This window comes from Helicoverpa zea, chromosome 15, assembly GCF_022581195.2.
Source record: "Helicoverpa zea isolate HzStark_Cry1AcR chromosome 15, ilHelZeax1.1, whole genome shotgun sequence".
Taxonomy (NCBI): Eukaryota; Metazoa; Arthropoda; class Insecta; order Lepidoptera; family Noctuidae; genus Helicoverpa; species Helicoverpa zea.
Window position 1 is genome coordinate 12,381,718 of NC_061466.1, and position 19,797 is coordinate 12,401,514.

A 19,797-nucleotide genomic window follows, 5' to 3' on the forward strand; every position below is an offset into this window, starting at 1 on the left:
ACATTGCACAGCCCTAGCGAGTTTTTGATTGAATGGGATACATTTGCTTGCTGTTTCTGAACGAAAGCATAAAAAACACTTGTCAATAGGGACACGGTATCGAAGCAAAAGTATCGATACCGTACTCATGAGTAGAATCGATAACAAAGTATCGTACTCATTAAAGTATCGAAATAAAAGTATCGATACTTCAAGGTATCGAGTACTTTTTAGATCAAAATTTGCTAGGTCAATATCAGTTAGTAAATAATGTCAGTTTTACTTCAGTTCAGCAGGACATAAAAAACAAATGGTATTGGTACCTACACAAATTTAATAGAATAATAGAAAAATGGAAAATAGAATGAATGAAACAAATCGAAAATGTAGCAAAAGGAAACAATATTAAGTTGAGGTATACTAAAAACTAGCAGTGTCCCACGGTTTCACCCGCGTAGTAGATTAAAGTTCCCATTCCTCCTCCGTAGAGTCACTTAAAAATAGAAGTTTGTTGAGCCTTTTTGGAGATAAGCGGTTTCGAATTTTTGTGATGGTACTTCCTGCTTTAGAAAATAATCGTTCTGAAGGTACTGACGTCGCAGTGATTGATATATATTCATTCTCGTGCCAATTAATATAATTTTGGGAAAACTACTTTTATATCTTCCCATTGTTTTAAGGGATCTACTGAAAGTGGCGAAACCTGTGCCGATAAGTAGTTGCTTAATTCATCCTTCATTTCAGGCTGTGATGAAGAACTTGCTTTATTATTCTGTTTTTTAGTGTGTGCCAACTTCTTATGGTGGCTCCAGAAATCAAATGTCGTTTCTTTTTTTAAGACAGAGTGTCTTAAAACATTTCAACGAGTGAGCTAGAAAGCGCTGTTAAATTAAATTCTTCATTCGATACGATACCTGGGAAAAAGTACTTATTGAGTAAAAGTATCGACTGCAAAGTATCGAGTACAAAAGTATCGGTATCGAACTGGAATGTACTCGATACCACAAAGCATCGATACTTTTTTCGTGTCCCTACTTGTCAAAATAATTCAACACGTGAATTCGTACGTATTTTGGAGATATATTATTTTGTATTTTCTGGATATCTAATGTGATATAACAAAATGCCGAAGAATATTAAACATTTGGTGGTCGACACAACAGCGTTCATAAAAGCAGCTGGCTTGCAGGACATAGCTGAGAATGTATACACAGTTCAAGAGGTTATTGATGAAATTACAAATGATAGACAGCGGAGAAAGCTTGTGGTGCTTCCTTACGATCTTGTAGTGAAAGATGTATTCACTGAAAACATCAAGTTCATCACAGAGTTCTCCAAAAAGACCGGTGACTATCGCAGTCTTTCGGCCACTGACATCAAAGTTATGGCTCTCACTTACCAACTGGAAAAGGAGAAAATTGGAACTGACCATCTCAAAACTGATCCTACAATGCAGAAGATTGTCAAAGTAACAGGACTATCGAACTACAACTCTAATGGCAATGAAAAACCTGATGAGGATTCTGAAAAGGTGAACCAGGAAACTGGTGAACCTACCGAAGGCACGGATGAAGAAACTGGAGAAGTCAAGACTAAGAATGTTACTAATGTACCAGAACAGAAGCCTACAGATGAAACTAATACCAATGACAATGATGAAGAGGATGCAGAGCAAATAGCTGAGCAAATAAAGAACATGGACTTACAGGACGCTAATATTGATGATATTATTGTAAAAGTCAATGATGATGAAGAGGAATCAGGCAGTGAAGAGGATGAGGACTCAGACAGCGATGGAGGAGAATGGATCACACCTGGAAATGTGGCAGAAAAAAGGAAAGAAATGGAACTAGGAGAGTTTGAGGAAAAGTCTGTTGAAGTTGCTTGTATAACTTCTGACTTTGCTATGCAGAATGTCCTCAAACAAATTGGCCTCAATGTCACCTCAATAGATGGCAGGATCATTAGGCAGCTCCGTACATTCATTTTCCGATGCACAACCTGCTTCAAAACTACAAGTGTGATGACTAAAGTTTTCTGCCCAAAATGTGGTCACTCAACTTTAAAGAAAGTTGGTGTGAGTATTGACGATGATGGTGTTCAGCACATCCACATAAATGGCCGGAAACCACTGACAGCTAGGGGCAAGAAGTTCAGCTTACCCACACCAAGAGGTGGTCAACATTTCCAGTACCCAATACTTTCTGAAGACCAGCATATTCACAAGAGATTTGCCACAAAAATGGCTAGGAGTAAAACTAATGCTTTAGACCCTGATTACACTGCAGGATTCTCTCCTTTTGCCATGAGGGATGTCAACTCAAAATCAGCTGTTTTAGGAGTAAGAGCTAATAAGCAAGACCTTAAATATATTATGAAAAACTCTTGCAAAGGAAAGAAGAAGTAACTTATGTCTAATTTTTAAGCTCTATGATACATAGGCTAATATTATTGTATATAGGAAATAAAAGTGTAATCTAAAAGACTGTATATTCTTATTTTTATTGATGATACATTTTTCAAACGTCCTCTTATACATATAACAACAACAATCACAATGATACAAGTACTATTTCGTCACTTTTTCTTCAATAAACTTGAACACTGACTCCATGCAGGAATATGAGGTCATCTCATGTTTTTGATGACCTGAAACCAAAAAGGTTTACTTAGAAACTATTAACTTTATGGTTTACATTTTTTCAAACCAGTATAAAGTTTACCTGCTGAAACCCTGGGTATATCATAGTCTGGAGTTTTCATAGGAGTATCTAAAGGTGACTGACTAGATATCCAGTTTCTTGCTGCCTGCAATCACAACAATATTTAATAGATACAAGGTATATTATACTGTGTATTTCATAAAGGAATATCCGTATCAATAATTACCTCTTGCATATGTTTCGTAATCTTTATATTAGAATACACATGTACAGAGTCAGTAAAGGCTATGACTTTGACCCTTTGCTCAAATTCGTCTTTCAACTGATCTGCCAACGTTACCGTGAGTACGCCACCGTAACTATGAGCTACGATAGCTATTGACGTTGCTTTGGTATTCTTTACGTAAGTATTCCATACGTAACTAGTGTGTTCTTCGCCTGAACTACTGTTTGGTATTTTCTTGCCATTGTTTTGGCAGTTATCGTTAGGATTTAGTACCATTACTCCGTAGCCCTTTTGTAGGGCTTTCTTGATGTATGGTATCTGTGTTCCCATGTCTAAGTTATCGTTGATTATAAGTCTGAAATGAGAATAGATCACTTATTCTATTTGTGGGAAAGTTTAAAACATTTAGTTATTTTATCATGTGTTTTACTTACGATCTTGCCCACTGACCAGCCCGGACCGCACCAGACCCATGAATTAAAATTACCAACACGTCTTTCTGATCATAATCTTTAGAAACAAAGATGAAGGTGCCTTTACTGGAGTCTTTCGGTACCGGCAGCCTTGTTAGATTCTGTTCAGCTTCCATTAAGTGATACACATATTCTGTGACCGCATTGCCAAGCTCTTCGTAATGTGCTTGACACTCCTGGTGTTGATTACTGACATTAAACTGGAATGGTTCCTCAGTTATTTGGCCATCAACTCCTATTTTTCGCAGTTGTCCTTCTGTATGAGGAAAATTATATATGAAAATCCTTATTTGGATTCACTCTGAATTTATAATCGTAAAGTACATAACTATGGCAAGACTATTAACGCATCAATAAAGTATTGGTGCGATAGTGGGCTTCAATTTCAACTTTGGCATTTTGTACCTCAAAATATTCAATGATAAGCTGATAAGGCAAAAGTTTGTGGTTACCGGTATTGAAAGCATATCCCAAATCCTTCATAGTCTTCACAGCGTCCATTTTTTCTGATTCAGCAACACAATAACTGCGACCGGAAGTTTGTGACCAATTTTGTTTCGGCAAAACAGTCGATGAGAAGAAAACTCGTAGCCTCCGAAAGTATTTGAATGACATGGAGCAGTAGCTATTACAGGCACGAACGAAAATCTGAGCGCACTAAACTACTGGTTAAAAATAGCAACAAAAAATTGTGTATTTTATTGATAAAACACAATTTTAAAAACAAACAAAACTAATTTGAAATGGAAATTCCGAAATAAATCATCCTCAATTTTGACGTACAAAATCAGTCCAGAAATTTACATTCCAGTTGGAATTGCGTCTGAGGATTTTATTTCGATAATGTGAACTCAAATTATTCTCCAATAATGTACTAAAGTGTATATCAGATATTATTACTATATATTGGTGTTAATGCATTATTAATCAAGTTCACAACCAAACAATTTAGTAAGGTAATTGTTTTCCTCAGCTTATATTTCTGAACGATTTATCTCGAGGTTTTTTTGATGCCCTTGTCAAGACCAAAGAATTAAAATATACAGCCTGATAATCGATTGGCCATGGCTGTTCCCATGTAAATAGATCAGCCAGCTGCGCAGGACAATATTTATCGTAGTGTACAAATATTTGCGCAGACACAGTGCACTCCCTATTCTTTCACGCTCATAATCTGATCCGACGCAACTGGAGAGGTCAGGCGTACGACCAACGTTAACGTAACGACTAAAACACGCGTCCACGACGCGAGAACTAGACCAACAATATTGTTGTAATACTGCATCTCAGTTCTTCAGGGTAACAACTTAAAACAACAACAAATGATTCTTATACACAACATTTAATCATTATACCAGTCTAAGAATAAGAGACTGAATGACATGACCAGTAAGAAGAAAAGCACATAAACTCTAAGTCCTGCATTCCTTTGAATAGCCTGCTTTATTTGTTCATTGGCATCCTTAACGTTTTCTGTGGAACCAACCACTGTGTTTGCTATCCTGTCTATGTCTTGCTCTTGTTGTAAAACCTGTAAAAACAATGCAGTTTATTAGTTACTTTATGTAAATAGACACTACCAAAAACAAGTCTCTATAATCTCTCTTTCCATTATAAAAAGTATTGAGATCTGAAGCCTGATGGTATTTTTGATCAATATGTAGTGACTACTTCATATGTTTTCTTTATATTATAGTTATAGCAACTTGGTAATGAGCACAAGCAGAACCATCATAACATCATCCTCCGAACCTTTTCCCAACTAAGTTGGGGTCGGCTTCCAGTCTAACCGGATTTAGCTGAGTACCAGTGCTTTACAAGAAGCGACTGCCTATCTGACCTCCTCAACCCAGTTAACCGGGCAACCCAATACCCCTTGGTTAGACTGGTGTCAGACTTACTGGCTTCTGACTACCCGTAACGACTGTCAAGGATGTTCAATGACAGCCGGGACCTACAGTTTAACGTGCCATCCGAAACACAGTCATTGGTGTCTAAGATATACTTAGAAAGTACATACACACTTAGAAAAGTTGCATTGGTACTTGCCTGACCTGGAATCGAACCCGCGCCCTCATACTTGAGAGGTGGTTCTTTACCCACTAGGCCACCACGACGAGCACAAGCAGAACCATAAAAAATAATTTAAAACAGCATAGGTATTTAGAGGATTTAGCCAAAGCATCATCCAAGTCACTACAGTTATAATATAGAGAAAACTGCCTTCTTTGCTCGAGACTTGGCTGGGACACTGCTATACCCTCAGATCAAGTTTTACTGTTCCTGTTAATTTGAAGAAGATATTTATTAACCTTTTCAGTAAATATTTCCTGTAACTCAGCAATGTGGAGAACTTTGCTCTCAATAGCTTTGACCTCCTCAGTCATGCTGTTCAGTTCATTAAGCAGCTGCACATTCTCCGACTCAAACATCTGTAGCTCCTCAGCACTGAGCTCCTCGTCAGCCAGCACGGCTACATCATTCTCACACAAATCCATCTTCTTTACATTATCAGTCTCCTCCAACTCATCATTTTCTTTCTCTAAAGGCTTGTCATTATCCTTGTCAGCAACTTTGCTCACAATAAAAGGGTTCGGAATGTTAGACTTGGTCTGAGGCAGCTCCAAACGCGAAAGTTTCCGCATGACTAGAGTTCGTTTCACCCGTAAAGCTTTGAGCTCACTGTGTATCTTACAAACAGCTTTTAGATACATATCTATTAGGTCGGCCACTGCTTCCATGTACTCCTTCATCTGAGGAGCAGCGTTTACCTTGCGGTTGTCATTCCTAAACTCTTTCAGCAAGTGGGAACACGTATTTATTATCCTTTGCGCGCCTGTGTCTATCTGATCTCTTTCCGCATCGGTCATTTCATCCTCCACGACATTATCATAGAAACTCAAGTACTTCTCCCGATGCTCCAGCAAAAAGTCCCGTAATCTTGTAATTTGCGAAGTTATATCTTTCGCAGTTATCATGAAAGCTGTTTTTGGCTTGGTTCGAAGTATGCGTTGTTTATCATCGCTCGTAGGGCTCTGAATGCCGAAAGCTTTGTTCCGAGTTTTGACTGTCTTTATGTATGCCCTAAATAATGGTGTGATATCCATTTTAGTGTCAAGTTAGCACAGAACTGAAGAGAAAATCAATTGTATTTTATAATAACACTAAAATTACACGTCCCAGCTGTTGATTTCTTTGCAATCAATATGTCAATTTGACACCTTTCTGACATACAGTAAGAATCTGTCACAGGGGGGGGACACTCCGTACATTTTGACAGCTAAGTAAACGAAGAGTCGCCACCTTTTATTTGGCCCGGAAACTATTTACTATCTATATATAACTATTATATATAAGGCCTTTTTTTACGTCATGTAAATATGTACATAAACTGAACCCAACAATAAAATAAACAACAATAATTTACTATCTAAAAGATACCTTAAATTACCAACAGATGGCACTCCACTATAATCGATTTTGTTTGTTAATATAAAATTATTTATGCAATATTAAATAGAGAAAAGTATGAGGAAAATATTAGACACTTTAAAAAAAGATAAAATAGGCGAATAAATTAAATACGGTTTAAAAAAGCACAAATATCAAATTTCATCTAAAAAGACCTGGTGTCAGTATTCCAAATAACTTAACAAAACCGATCATAATAATATCAATATGGCGGTTTTTTGCATTCCGCATACACGCGTAAATAAAAAGTAATATATAATAATTATTTGTTTTCCTTCGACCTTTTACTATATTAACGATGACATTTTCTATTAGGGTAAGTAGCACCATGTAACTATAACGATAACCAATGTTATAGTTATATGGTGCTACTTACCCTAATAGAAAATGTTATGAATATGATGCATAATTATAATATTTTTATAGCTATAGCTATGTAGGTAGTTCGGGGCCAATTTAGAGAAAGATGGCGCATTGTCAAATTGGGTTGCAAGAATAACACGTGAGTGGGCTCTCTTTTCCCTATATATTACTTTACTCTTTGATCTGTCATTTCGATTTTGCTGCGAATTCGGATACATTTGGATATTCCACAGCTCTGCGGAATCGGATATGGCCCGGCCATAGACATCATCTAGAAGCCCGACGAACTCCTTGTTTTTGGTTTATTTTTTGTTTTCACAATCTGTGGATTGGTTTAACAATACAAAAGAAAAGCAAACCAGCAAAATAGAAAATTTTCCATTGTTTTTTTCTAAAAAATACGATAGAAAATCTCTAAATAACACAATTTAAGATGGGGTCAACTGCTGGTAATGGACATCAAGGCGAACATTCTATACCTATTGATATTTTAGATGACCTGTGCAGGTAGGTTGTATTTTTACGATCAAATTGTTTTGATAACACTAACATATTGTTTTTATTCTCTATTTATCGGTAGTTGTTTACTTTATTGAGGCTATTTTACATGCGGTTAAGGAGGATATATTATAATATTCATCCGTTTTTAAATTGGGTACCGCAGCCGGAAGCATGAGCATAACTGTATAACTTTCTAGTGCAAGAAGTTTTCGACGTTATAAAAGTCTGCATCCGTTCATTCCAAACACGGTACAAAATAAATCTGATACTACAAGATATACACTACAATAGCACTGGGAAAGTTATATAAATGTTCAACAAAATATTGAGGTCATTTCGAGCAACAGTAAGATTTCTGATGATTTAATTGTTTTAAAAAGTAAACTGTTAATATGGAAGGTACCAGTGCTATTTATTGTTATAAGAAATCCGATCCAACCTTGTTATACCAAAAAAAGTACATCAAAATGTTAGGCTTTGCAGTAAAGGTTTTATGGTTGGTGACTAATATAAACTCTTTTAGTTTTGCCATAAAAAAAAGAACCCTTGTATATTTGTTCCAGCCGCTTCATAATAAACTTACCGCCAGAGGACCGAGGGAACTTGGTGCGAATATGTTTTCAAATAGAGTTGGCGCACTGGTTCTACTTAGATTATTACTGCACTGATGAAACCACCAGGCTGAACCCCTGTGGCATTAGAGAGTTTGCGGCACATATTTTTCAAGTATGTATACATAAAATTATCAATATAAAGTTTACATAAATGCATGTGGAAATTGAAAGGTTCACATGGTTTTTTATTTTATTTAAAAAATACAGTAGAATGCCAATTGTCAGTATTAATTGGGACCGGGATCAAGATAATCAGCCATATACCAGAAATAAAGAAAAACAAACTGCCCCATTAGAATAAACCTTTATAAAGTTTAACAAACACAGTTCTACAATAACTCCACTTGAACACTCGATCAGAATAAATCGCGACCTAATCAGACCTTAACGAAAATGCGAAGTATAAAAATTCGCAAGTATAAGGGATTGTTCACACCAAACGTATTGTCCGCCGCTGACTGTGAGTATACTCACTGTCTGCCCCAGTGTGAACGTCGACTCAATCTGCAGTACCCGTACTCACCAAGCCGACAATAAGCTATAGCGTACGATGCGCTACATGTGTGAACAAAAGAATAGGCTCGTGTAGGTTCACACTAGATGCGTACGCTGAGCAGCTGACTATTCTACACATAAAAGAGCTCAGTATTTGAACCCCCCAATCTTCATACATAACAGATGCTATGTCTTCCCAAGCGCATCTTCGTAAGTTTCTATCACTAAATTCTTCTGAATTCGCATTCCAAATACATTCTCTAGAATGTACTTCTGCAATAAACTTTTCGGTGTCGAACATCGCGAGGTGTCACGTGTCACGTCTGTCCTCATTGAAGTTTGTTTCTCGAGTGTATTGCGGCCGAGGCGCGCGGCGGTGCGGGCGCGGCGGAGCGCCGCTATTCGGCAACTGCGTCCGCGTAGCCAATCCGCGTCCGCCGTGCATAGTCGCGTAGTAAAATAATCGGCCACTGAGAGTCAGCGACAACAGACGACGTAATAGCGTATAGTCGGTTCGGTGTGAACGACAATTTCAATATATATGGAAAAGCAATAAACTGCGTAACGCGCGCTCACAGTCAGCGGCTGACAATACGTTTGGTCTGAACGATGCCTAATAGAACTGCTGAGCTACTATCTCAGAACCGATTTGGATAATTTGCGATTCGATTAATTGGCATTAAGATAATCGGTATTTCATTCTGGGTGACCTAGTTTATAAAGTCCTACAATTAATCCTTCCAGCACGTCCCGCAACTCCGTGAACACGTGAGCAGTCTAGACGCAGTACTAGACAACTGGCGCGAATACAAACAGACCGTCCCTACATACGGCGCCATCTTGTTGGACACAGACCTCACGCACGTGTTGCTGGTCCAGTCTTATTGGACCAAGGCGTCTTGGGGCTTCCCTAAAGGAAAGGTGAATGAGGATGAGGAGCCGTGGAAGTGTGCTGCCAGGGAGGTGGGTAAATTACGGCTTTGTTTTGATTTGTAGCTATAATTCAATGAAAATGTTACAACAATGGCGCAAGAAACCAATGCAGTTTTTTTGTTTGATTGAAAAGTAGATGATGCTTCTCTGATGTCAAGTTCAAAGCCAAGTAACTTCACTACTTTAATGTGTGGTATAAAAAACGTGTTATAGTAGGTAATCGTTATTCCTAATAGGCGTAAAATTTGAGTAAATTCAACCCCTCTAAAAAGTTTCTTTTGAATAAACTTCCTTGTTCCAGGTACTTGAAGAAACAGGCTTCGACATCAGCAAACTGATAAACAAGCATGACTACATAGAAGCTATAATTCACGAACAAATTGTCCGCCTATACATTATCGGTTACATTCCTAGAGACACCAAATTCCAGCCAAGAACAAGAAATGAGATTAAGGCCTGCGAGTGGTTCCCACTGGCCGATCTGCCCGCTAATAAGAAAGATATGACGCCTAAGCTTAAGATGGGTGTAAGTCCCAACGCTTTCTTCATGGTACTACCATTTGTGAAACGCATGAGACGCTGGGTAGCAGAAAGAAACTCCAAAGTGTTCACTAACACTCGAAGAACGCGCCACAAGTCTATGGGAGACATTGAATCGTCTTCTACAAACAAGACTAAAGGCAAAGGCATCTCTCAGGGTCTGCAGAACGAAATACAGGAATATCAGCAGCTGAATATTTCGGCACCCAAACCATTCAAGAATCATGGTAATTCCAATGGGAATGGCCATGGCAATGGTCATACGAACGGACATGGGAATGGTCAAGGTAATGGCCATGGCCATAGCCACAGCAACAGTCATGGCAACAGCCACGGGAATAGCCATGGAAACAGCCACGGCAGTGGGGCCAAGAATACTCCAAATCAAAATAGTTCTAGAAAGGACAGGAAGGTTGCTAAGCGACAGTTGTTTACACCACAGAATACTCAAGCGAACAACAGCTTTTCTCCAGTACAGGATAATAATAATACTAAGAACGAGTATCCTGATGATAATGTGTTCTTTAACTTCGTGGCTCCGTCGTGGGCTAACTTCAAGTTTGACAGACGTGCTATACTGGATTGCCTTACTTGAGCGTAAGGAGACGTAATTTTGGCTCTAATTCGTAGATCACGTTGACTTCCTACTTCGATATTTTTGACTTTATTTTGTAATTATATAAAGTTACAAAGCAGATTTATATTGTTGTTTTATTGGAAACTAACTAACTTCAATAAAAGAGATCAAATTCAAAAATACAATTTATTTCTGAATACATGAAAAAAATATTTACAGAGTTATAAAACATCCAGGACTGTATATTATCTGGTCTAGCCTTACAATTTTTGTTGTCCCAAGTTCAACTTGAGGAAAGTTAGCCAGATGAGCTTTCATAAATCCTCATGTTGCTCTAAGCATGTTTGATGGAAGAAAACTTTGTAACAAAACTGAATGTTAGATCCACATTTCAGCAAGATCCCATCTTCTAAACTTTTCCCATTTTCTTCTGATCCCCCAGTATATCACATAAATATGATCTCTCTCTTCACTTCTGTATGACTTGTTTCTCTATCTTGTCCTGTTGTTCCTGAGATTGTAACTGCTGCAAGGTAAGCAGAGAGACCCCGAGTTGATCTTCGCGCGTGAAAGGCTGCGCCATCTGACGGAGCCAGCGTTTGCAGATCTGGGAAGAATTAAATAATGTTAAGGGTTAAGCAGTGCTCATCGTATATCATGTTATTTCTAACTAAATGTTATGAACTGTGCTTGGTGATAAGTGAAAAATAACTTATTGATCTGATAACTCCTACTTCCTCAAATCTTTTATAATTGCCTTTTGCAATGATGTAAGAATTTCGTTTCATAGCCTTTGTTCTGCACTAATACTACACCACAGCTAGGAGTTTTATATGTTGCGTCCTGTAGAACTACTTCCCGTATCTAGACAAAATATAGCTAAGTCGTCAACCGGGGAATTGTATCTTCCCAGCAGTAGTAAGTAGTTACGGAGCGTTTAGGGTACAAACAAACATATAAAACAATCTTTCCTTTTTAAGACCAAAATATGGTTCAAAACTACAAACGAATATTACCTGCACAGCCTCCTCAGTGCTGAGATTACAGAGGGAGTCCTTCAAGTGTTCCTGTATCCATCGCGGCAGCTTGGTCCGCTTGTCCGCGCGGCTGAACCGCTTGTCCGCGAATATCATTATACCGTAGTCGGTTTTACCACTGCAAGTTAACAAACAGGTTTTTAAGAAAAGGTGCAAAGCGTTCAATTTAGCGTAGGTACTAAGTTGGTACTAAGGTTTAGGCGTTCGATAATCGGTGACCGATTTTTTATAGTAGAAAAATAGAACACACTGATAGCAATAGTGCAACGCACACGTCCTACAAATAGTCGGCCTGAAAATTCTTGAAAGAAGTACTACAAAAAGTTGGGCTGATTAATCTGTTCTACAAAAAAGTCGGACGTGGGCAGGCAGCCTTAAATTATAGTTAAACTTACCGCAATACTCGGCCAACGCACTGCGCAGCGTGACGCATCGCATCGAATGTCAGGAAATCGTTCTCACGTATCTGTAATAAACAATACATTGCGTACCTATTCAAAATTATATGTGTTAAAAATATATCGAGGGGAGAGATGGTCACCGGCACAGGCCGCCTCTCACACAGAGAGAACAGAAGAGAGAAGGATTGAGCGTTAATCATCGTTAATTTCATTAGAAAAGTAGAATATATAGTTATCATAAAACAGTTCAGCTCAAGTCACGTGTTGAGGGAATTACTTCCCGTACTCAGAGGGGAATTAAAGTGGTTCACCTCCCCAGCAATTTACGGCCGAATCGGTTCAGCCTTCTTGAGTCAATCCACTTCTTGAGTCATCTTGAGCCAATTTGGTAATGAAAAATACACCTTACAGCTTTATTCTTAAGACTTTTTTGACACTTAATTTAAAGAATTATTACCTGAAACTGGTCTCTAAGATAATCCAGCCTGGCTTTAAGTATCCTGCTCTGCGTAAAGACATAGGGTATGCCGAACATGAGTACAGCTCGGCCGAGATGATGGTCGAAGTCCACGCCTTCAGACACCTTGCCACGAGCCACTGATAGTAGTACTGCGCCGCGACCACTTTCACATGCCTGTGGAGGTAAAGTCATCGGTATAAAGCAAAGAGTTAACATTAAGGTGAAAAACATGGCGCACTTAAAAAAATAATCAAAAAGAAAACAAGAGAGATAGCTAAATAATCGACTCGCTCGATACCATATAATATCGATGTAAACTAGAGAAGATTAAAAGTTTTACAGTAACTGTATAAAAAAAAACTTAGTAGTTTTTGGTTGGTTAGGGAGAAAGGATAGATCCTAACATAAACAAAGAAACATCTAGGAATGGTTAAACATACTCCACTTCTTATAATTGTATTTAATGTTAATGCTATAACAATTCACCTTTATGTAATTAATAAGCGCGAAGCTAGTTTCAGCGGAGTCTTGAGTTTCGATGAACAACAGTTTGTGTCGCTGCAAGCTCGCCACCACACCTGCACAATTTTTATAATTTTTCAGTTAATAATAATATTAGAAAAAAAATAGAGTATTCTTAGCCTTCCATAAGGTTTTTTCCAGAATTGAAAATCTAAATTAAAGAAGCCAGAGTGCTAAACATTCAACCGCTTTAAACTTAAATCTATCTGATGTACAAATGAATAAACTTACTTAAACATTTTTCTACAATTATAATTAATTGTAAAGGAATGTTATATGTTACCTTGATCATACCAGGCGCCGACGACACTCTCTAAATACAAATAGGACGTGAAGAAACAAACCACGCCGTCCGGTACAGACGCTGAAATCTGTAATAATTAGATACATTTCATATCATATCTCCATCTTAGTTGAATGAATCCGATTTAAATCGATTAATACATATTGAACACTAGCTTTTTCGTGGTTTCACCCGGATCCCGGGGAATTTAGTGTACAAAGAAAGAAACAATGTCCGTCTTTATAATATTAGTTCAAAGTTTTTATTTTTTATTGAATTCATTGAATTTAAATCGATTAAGGCTTCATCAATATTTTCTTATTTGCCATATGCAACCAATTTTAGACTTCAACTAATCTTTTGTGGCTTCTTTATTTTAAGTTTTTACACAATTAATTTTAATACTATTTCTGGAACTTACCTCAACAAGTAACTGTCCATAATTCCTAATAACGGCCACATCTTCTCGTGTCTCGTATTTGGACGATATAGCTACCTGATCACTGCCTTTTGACACTATCTGCAAACAAACTTAGTTATCACAGAGCTACTCAAAATAAACTGAAATATAAGGCAATAGGTTTAATTTCATCTCAACTGATGTCGATATTCTGGAATCATAGTGTTATCAATCTATCGATATTTCGGATATTGTTCAAAATTACAGATTAAATTATAAAATCAATTACAATTAATTTTGAATTAACTGTGATGGTAAATAGTAATATGGGCTAACCTGTCTTACAAAGGGGTATTTGGTATTGCTTAACCGCGTTGAGGAGGTCAGATAGGCAGTAGCTACTTGTAAAACACTAGTTCTCAGATGCATCCGGTTAGACTGGAAGCCGGTTCAACTATATTTTATAATTTTCTTACCATAGGCAATATACAGGGTCTAGCTAGCGTCATGGTGAATGAACTCATCACCACGGGGTTGAAATCTAATATCTTTGGGTACATGTCTAAAGGTGATAATGTTCCTGAAAAAAAGTATTTATTTGTAACATTGATCAGTTTTGAAAATTTTAGGTTGGGTTGCACTATTTGTCTATAACGATTACCAACATTTACCCAACCTATTTGTCCTATGACTGTCAATTTGACGACAAGTGGCTATGGTTTGGTTATCGTTATAGTTAAATGGCATTTTCCAGTTAAAACTAACCTGAAGTAATGATCACAGATTGAAACCTAGCAAATACTGGTCGCATGGCTATTGAGGAATCCATGCATCTGAAAAATAATTGTACCTGTTTTACTATGTTATACTTTTTAATGAAAATATTTACTACATTTAATTTTTTAAATTACTATGTGGTCTTATTATTATTACATAAAATAAAGTATTGCTTGCATAACAAACACAACCGTATTATGAAACTAGGACTGCAAAAGTATTTCGAGACGATGGTTTATACCTTGTACTAAAGCCGGTACTTGTTAAGAACCACGTTTTGTAATAAGATGCAATATATCAACACTATTAACCATATTCTTATCCAAAGCCAAAATCAACAAAAGTATACTCACGAGAAATGCAAAATCGGATTGGAAACAGTCGGCGTCTTATCATCAAAAGGCTCTATAATAATCGTGAATCCCTTAGTATAAGTAGACACCAGTGTTGCCAGATGCGTTATAAGAGTTAGCGACGCGAAATTAGACGGGTCGGGGATTTCTAACGTCTTCATGAGGGAGGTGAGACGACTGGCACAAAAGCGTAGTGGTTTCCGCTCTATGCAGACCCGAGATTGTACGTCTTTTAGGAAACCTGTGAATTGAGAAGAGGAAATTTAAAAAAGATGTTGCCCTTATTATAAAAAAAAAACTTAATTTGAAATAAATAAGAATACTGCATCTATATTGGTTCACCTGTTTAAGAGTTCAGTCAGAGATAGTCGAAACATAAAAAAAAATATAGAAACTAAAGCGTATTGAATCAAAAGTGATTTCTTTTCCATCTCAATGTATATTAGATACTTTTGCAAAATTGTATTTTTGTAAAGTGTAAAGTAATGAAAGATCTACAAAATCTAGCATGTAAAAATAATAATCAATTGATCGTGTGCAAATGTTACAGTATCTATGAAAGCTATTTCAAGGGCCCAAACCAAGATATAAATTAGTCAATACTATTTTCTTAAATTATAGAAACTTACCCGCCGGAGATTCCTGTACAACGTGTTGTATCCTTAACCTAGTCTTAATGTATTCTATAAACCTCTTCAAGAAACTGAGAAAGTGTTCTGCATTCCTGATATTTCCTGGGACAACCTCTGTAAAGATAAGAATCACAAATGAAAATCCGTCTTTTAAACAAAGTACCCATATGTACCTACTCCTATGCAAACCCCCATGTGCTTTCTTATATACTCACTCATGTACCAAAATTAAAAGAATTTGAATTCAAGTGAATCCACGACTGGGGAACTACATACTTTGAGTACCTGGATACAATTTAGCGTATATCACTCGGGGGGCTAGTGTAGCTTTCGAACAGTGACAGAATTTTCAAGATATGTTCCCAGCTTACCATTCAACACATCATCCGGCAGTATAGGGTTGCCGAGCACAGCGTCGGTTTCCCTCTGCACGGCAGCCAGACGTAATCCTTCAACCATTTGCTCGTATTCTACTGTCAGTCGTGCTGCGTCTGCCTCGCGGATTCTATGGGAAAGTTCAGAAATTGTACTGTTGAGTAAACTTCTTAACTACCCTTCAGAAATAATGGCCGCCATGTTGCATTTGTAATGACGTTTCTTAGCTAGAAATCAGAGCGTGTGCAAAATGTCATCCTAATCGAAGACCGGGAAATGGGTGAAATTAAGATTTCAAGATTTTCTTACATACATAGTTAGCTACAAGTGAAGCTAATATAAGTGTGTTAATAAAAAAGAAGAAAAAAGGAATGAATAGTTAAATATACTGTGTACTTACTGAGCAACAGTTTTCTCTAACTGCTGTAATGCCAAAGTGCTCCTATCTATAGTCCGTCTCGTGATCTTGACACTGAGCGAGTCTATGCACACATTATCAATGTTATGGGCCTCATCAAAGACTACCACAGCCTCCTTGTTTAGTTCTTTGGAGACCACTTCAGCTATCTTCGGGTCTAGGAGGTAGTGGTAGGAGTAGACCACAATTTCTGCATGGATAATCTGATGAAAAAGTGTTGAAATTATTCAGGGTATATGTGTTACTGAGTTAGTTTTTTGTGTCATAAATATCTTGATAATTAGATAATAACTAAGTAGTCAATACTAAATTATTTTAATTAGGAAAATTCAAACTTACAGCAAATCTGGACAAGAAGTATGGACACCAATTCCTGTCGGCGCCATATTGTTTTAAGTCGTCTATTGTGTAAACGCCGTAGGGCAACATAGACTCTTTGCCTTCGCGGTTGAAACCTTCATAGAACTGACCTGGAAACAGTCCCAAAACAATTAATATAAAACAGGTTTATATTAAAAGCTGATATTTTTGCGCGTGAGAAGGCTCGCCAAGATATTTTGTAAGAACTGTAGGCAGAAGTAATACTAGTCAAATATTTTAGTCAAACAGTGGGCAGAAATAGCTTGTGGCAAAACATAGTCTTGATTTGGTGGCTTGTGATTAATTTTAACAGCAATACTAAGGATCACTACACTAAACTGTTTGCTAAAGTTCATTGTAAACTGTTGTTTTAAGAAAACTGATGTTTATGTTGATGGTAAACTTGAGCCTTAATATCCGGTTCACAACTTACAAATAGGTACAGATGTATCTGTTTCATGTCTGTCTCTAATGTAGCTGGCTGTTAATGAGTGGCATTTTCCATCTACTAGCTTGCCTTCTCTCTCCCTGGACACCTATGGAAAAAACAAGTTTGGTCCATAAATTAAGTGTATCTAATTTTAGGACTAAGTAAGAGCCTATGCATACCACGTTTTTTAAACTATGCTTTTATCCTACAACGTTTGTAGTTGTTTGCATTGTGAGATATGAGGGTCATCAGTGCGCTTAAAAAACATGACCTGCATAGGTCCTAACTCTGATGGCTTGATGGCAAAGGCATGATGTTAGATTATGCCATTGTAACCTGTGCTACTATTTATTTCTCCTTTAATAAAATAAAGAATTTTTGCAGATATTTAGTGTTTGAATAATCCTTCAACAAATGGGCCCAGTTGTAGCAAAAGTCCTATAAATAAATGTCAATGACACAGAAAATAATATTTCAAATAAGCAACACTCACATCAGGATGTATACAGAGGTTCTTCCTGGAAGTCAGAACAACACCAGTGAGACTAGGCTTTTCTTCCTGGGACTTCTCATAGTACTTGAACAGATTCTTCAATTCTTCCAGAACCTTCTCTATTTCTGGCACCGTACGAGAACAGTAGATGAGTTTTCTGAAATATTCATGGTAAGTCTAAATATTTTGAAATTAAATATGTTTAAAAGGAGATGGCCAAATTTTCATAGAAAAAAAACCCAGAATCGACAGCAATGAAATGGTTACCAATAGGTTCTTTATGATACACCTTTGATGGTGCCAAAAAATCCAGACTGATATCCATGGGGTTTAGGAGCTATTTCATACTATCGCAAAAATAGGTTATGTTGAATATATGTTGATTTTAAAGATTATTAACATCAAAGGACATAAAAAAGCAAAGTAAACTAACATTATACAAGCCACTAGTAATATCCCCATAGTTTCAGAGTTGGCCTAGTGATTAAAAGGTCTTGTATTTAACCACTCCAGATACGATTAAGCACCGACCTTACCTACTTGGAGAGGTTTCACAGTTACATGCAACCTTCACAACTGGCTATGATATGTTTTTGGAGAAATTGTCTTTGAAAATCGCGCCATGTGACATTGTCAAATATAACAAATGACTTAGCAATGCAAAACGGTCCAATCACGAGTCTGCATTCAACTTCTAACGAACATCAAACAGTAAAAGTAAACTTTTTTGTGAACTAAAATCTTGATCGAAAAAACGTTATAAAAAGAGAACCCCAGGGTTTTTAGATGATTTGAAATACTTTTTAAAATCCACAAATTATACTGAATCCAATCATACATATGAAGTTCCTGTCGACTCTGGGTGTTTTTTTGGCCATCTCCTTTACATTATTTTTACATTTTTTTTAATTAAATAGATCCTGCAGTAATAATAACGTTGATTGTAAGTAATTATACTGATTTTTCAGTCAACGTAAAGGGTAAGGTAAGGACCCTATAAAAGACCCTCAAGATTTTATTTTTATTCTTACTCTATTATTAAGAAAAGTTGTGTTTTTGTATTATAGAGATGAAGTCTTGCAAACAACTGATGCTTATCTTATGATTCAATACCTGACATGGTGAGGATTTTGTATCATGTACGCAACAATCAAAGACAGAAGCGAGATTGTTTTTCCAGTTCCTGAAGGCATCTCCAGGAGTCCATGGCCCTGTAATATCATAAAAGTCATAAATTGCACCTTACTTCAACCTTCATGCTTATGAACCTGTTTAGTCTTGTTTGTTGTTTATAGTCAGTACTTAACCTCAAATACTATTGGGATGATTGTATTCTGAATTATTGAGTGAAAACTCTTAACAAAGCAGTCGATAATTCTTTAAATACAATTTCATGTACCATTCATAGCCCTGGACATCATAGAGACCATATTATATACAGTCACATTTGGTTTCCATAAATACTCATAGAAGTTTATCCATATGAATGATTTGAACGAAGAATAATAATTTTATTTAAATAATTACTCACTTTAGCGTCGAGAGCTCTCTTTAATTCCAACATATAAGCATACTGTTCCGGATAAATGTAATCATACGGGAAATAAACAAGAAGACCGTCCACTGTGAGCCTGTAAACAATATAAAAAGCACAAGATTTAAACTTATTTATCACTTTTATTTCAATACAGTAGTTATTGCACTTTATGCAGGAGCCTTTACGTACTTCATGACGAAGAATAAACCTTATTTTTTATTGTTTATTTGCAAAATTTATCAAATCGCGAACGGCATCGGCTTTCGGACTTTTTGAAGTTTTGACTTGACTTGACAGAAAAATTATAAGCAAAAAAAACTGCAATGATGACAGTTGCGTCCAGAAATGAAATTACGAATTTCTCTCTTTAATTATTTAATGAAACAAATATATCAGTAAATATGTACATCGAAATTAAGGAAGTGTTAAATTTTAAGTAAATGTTCAATTATTTTAATCTATTAAATAAAAACATAATAATCAA

The 19,797-nt window shown here is 36.8% G+C and overlaps 5 protein-coding genes across 5 annotated transcripts; 2 read left to right on the plus strand and 3 right to left on the minus strand.

Annotated features, from left to right (window-relative positions):
* The first annotated feature begins 60 nt into the window (after positions 1-60).
* LOC124636878 (RNA-binding protein NOB1) lies at positions 61-2,469 on the plus strand. Its single transcript, XM_047173101.1, has 2 exons — positions 61-77; positions 1,013-2,469. The coding sequence occupies exon 2, from the start codon at positions 1,103-1,105 to the stop codon at positions 2,384-2,386; it is 1,284 nt and encodes a 427-aa protein (XP_047029057.1). The 5' UTR covers positions 61-77; positions 1,013-1,102; the 3' UTR covers positions 2,387-2,469.
* On the minus strand, positions 2,458-4,118 carry LOC124636879 (FAM172 family protein homolog CG10038). The gene is made up of 5 exons (XM_047173102.1): positions 3,794-4,118; positions 3,303-3,597; positions 2,869-3,223; positions 2,703-2,787; positions 2,458-2,628 (listed from the first exon to the last, which is right to left on the minus strand). The coding sequence occupies exons 1-5, from the start codon at positions 3,954-3,956 to the stop codon at positions 2,549-2,551; spliced, it is 978 nt and encodes a 325-aa protein (XP_047029058.1). The 5' UTR covers positions 3,957-4,118; the 3' UTR covers positions 2,458-2,548.
* A 546-nt stretch (positions 4,119-4,664) lies between these two features.
* Positions 4,665-6,570, minus strand: LOC124637084 (syntaxin-18). The gene is made up of 2 exons (XM_047173412.1): positions 5,654-6,570; positions 4,665-4,872 (listed from the first exon to the last, which is right to left on the minus strand). Exons 1-2 carry the CDS (start codon positions 6,446-6,448, stop codon positions 4,684-4,686), a joined length of 984 nt encoding a protein of 327 aa, XP_047029368.1. The 5' UTR covers positions 6,449-6,570; the 3' UTR covers positions 4,665-4,683.
* A 908-nt stretch (positions 6,571-7,478) lies between these two features.
* On the plus strand, positions 7,479-10,959 carry LOC124636957 (m7GpppN-mRNA hydrolase). Its single transcript, XM_047173255.1, has 4 exons — positions 7,479-7,682; positions 8,240-8,402; positions 9,530-9,748; positions 10,020-10,959. Exons 1-4 carry the CDS (start codon positions 7,609-7,611, stop codon positions 10,851-10,853), a joined length of 1,290 nt encoding a protein of 429 aa, XP_047029211.1. The 5' UTR covers positions 7,479-7,608; the 3' UTR covers positions 10,854-10,959.
* A 48-nt stretch (positions 10,960-11,007) lies between these two features.
* On the minus strand, positions 11,008-19,611 carry LOC124636956 (general transcription and DNA repair factor IIH helicase subunit XPD). The gene is made up of 19 exons (XM_047173254.1): positions 19,503-19,611; positions 19,308-19,407; positions 18,890-18,987; positions 17,777-17,933; positions 17,287-17,389; positions 16,833-16,963; positions 16,476-16,696; positions 16,072-16,205; positions 15,698-15,814; positions 15,069-15,309; positions 14,704-14,771; positions 14,415-14,518; positions 13,960-14,058; positions 13,539-13,626; positions 13,220-13,311; positions 12,731-12,907; positions 12,268-12,338; positions 11,852-11,990; positions 11,008-11,442 (listed from the first exon to the last, which is right to left on the minus strand). Exons 1-19 carry the CDS (start codon positions 19,505-19,507, stop codon positions 11,305-11,307), a joined length of 2,283 nt encoding a protein of 760 aa, XP_047029210.1. The 5' UTR covers positions 19,508-19,611; the 3' UTR covers positions 11,008-11,304.
* Positions 19,612-19,797: the final 186 nt, after the last annotated feature.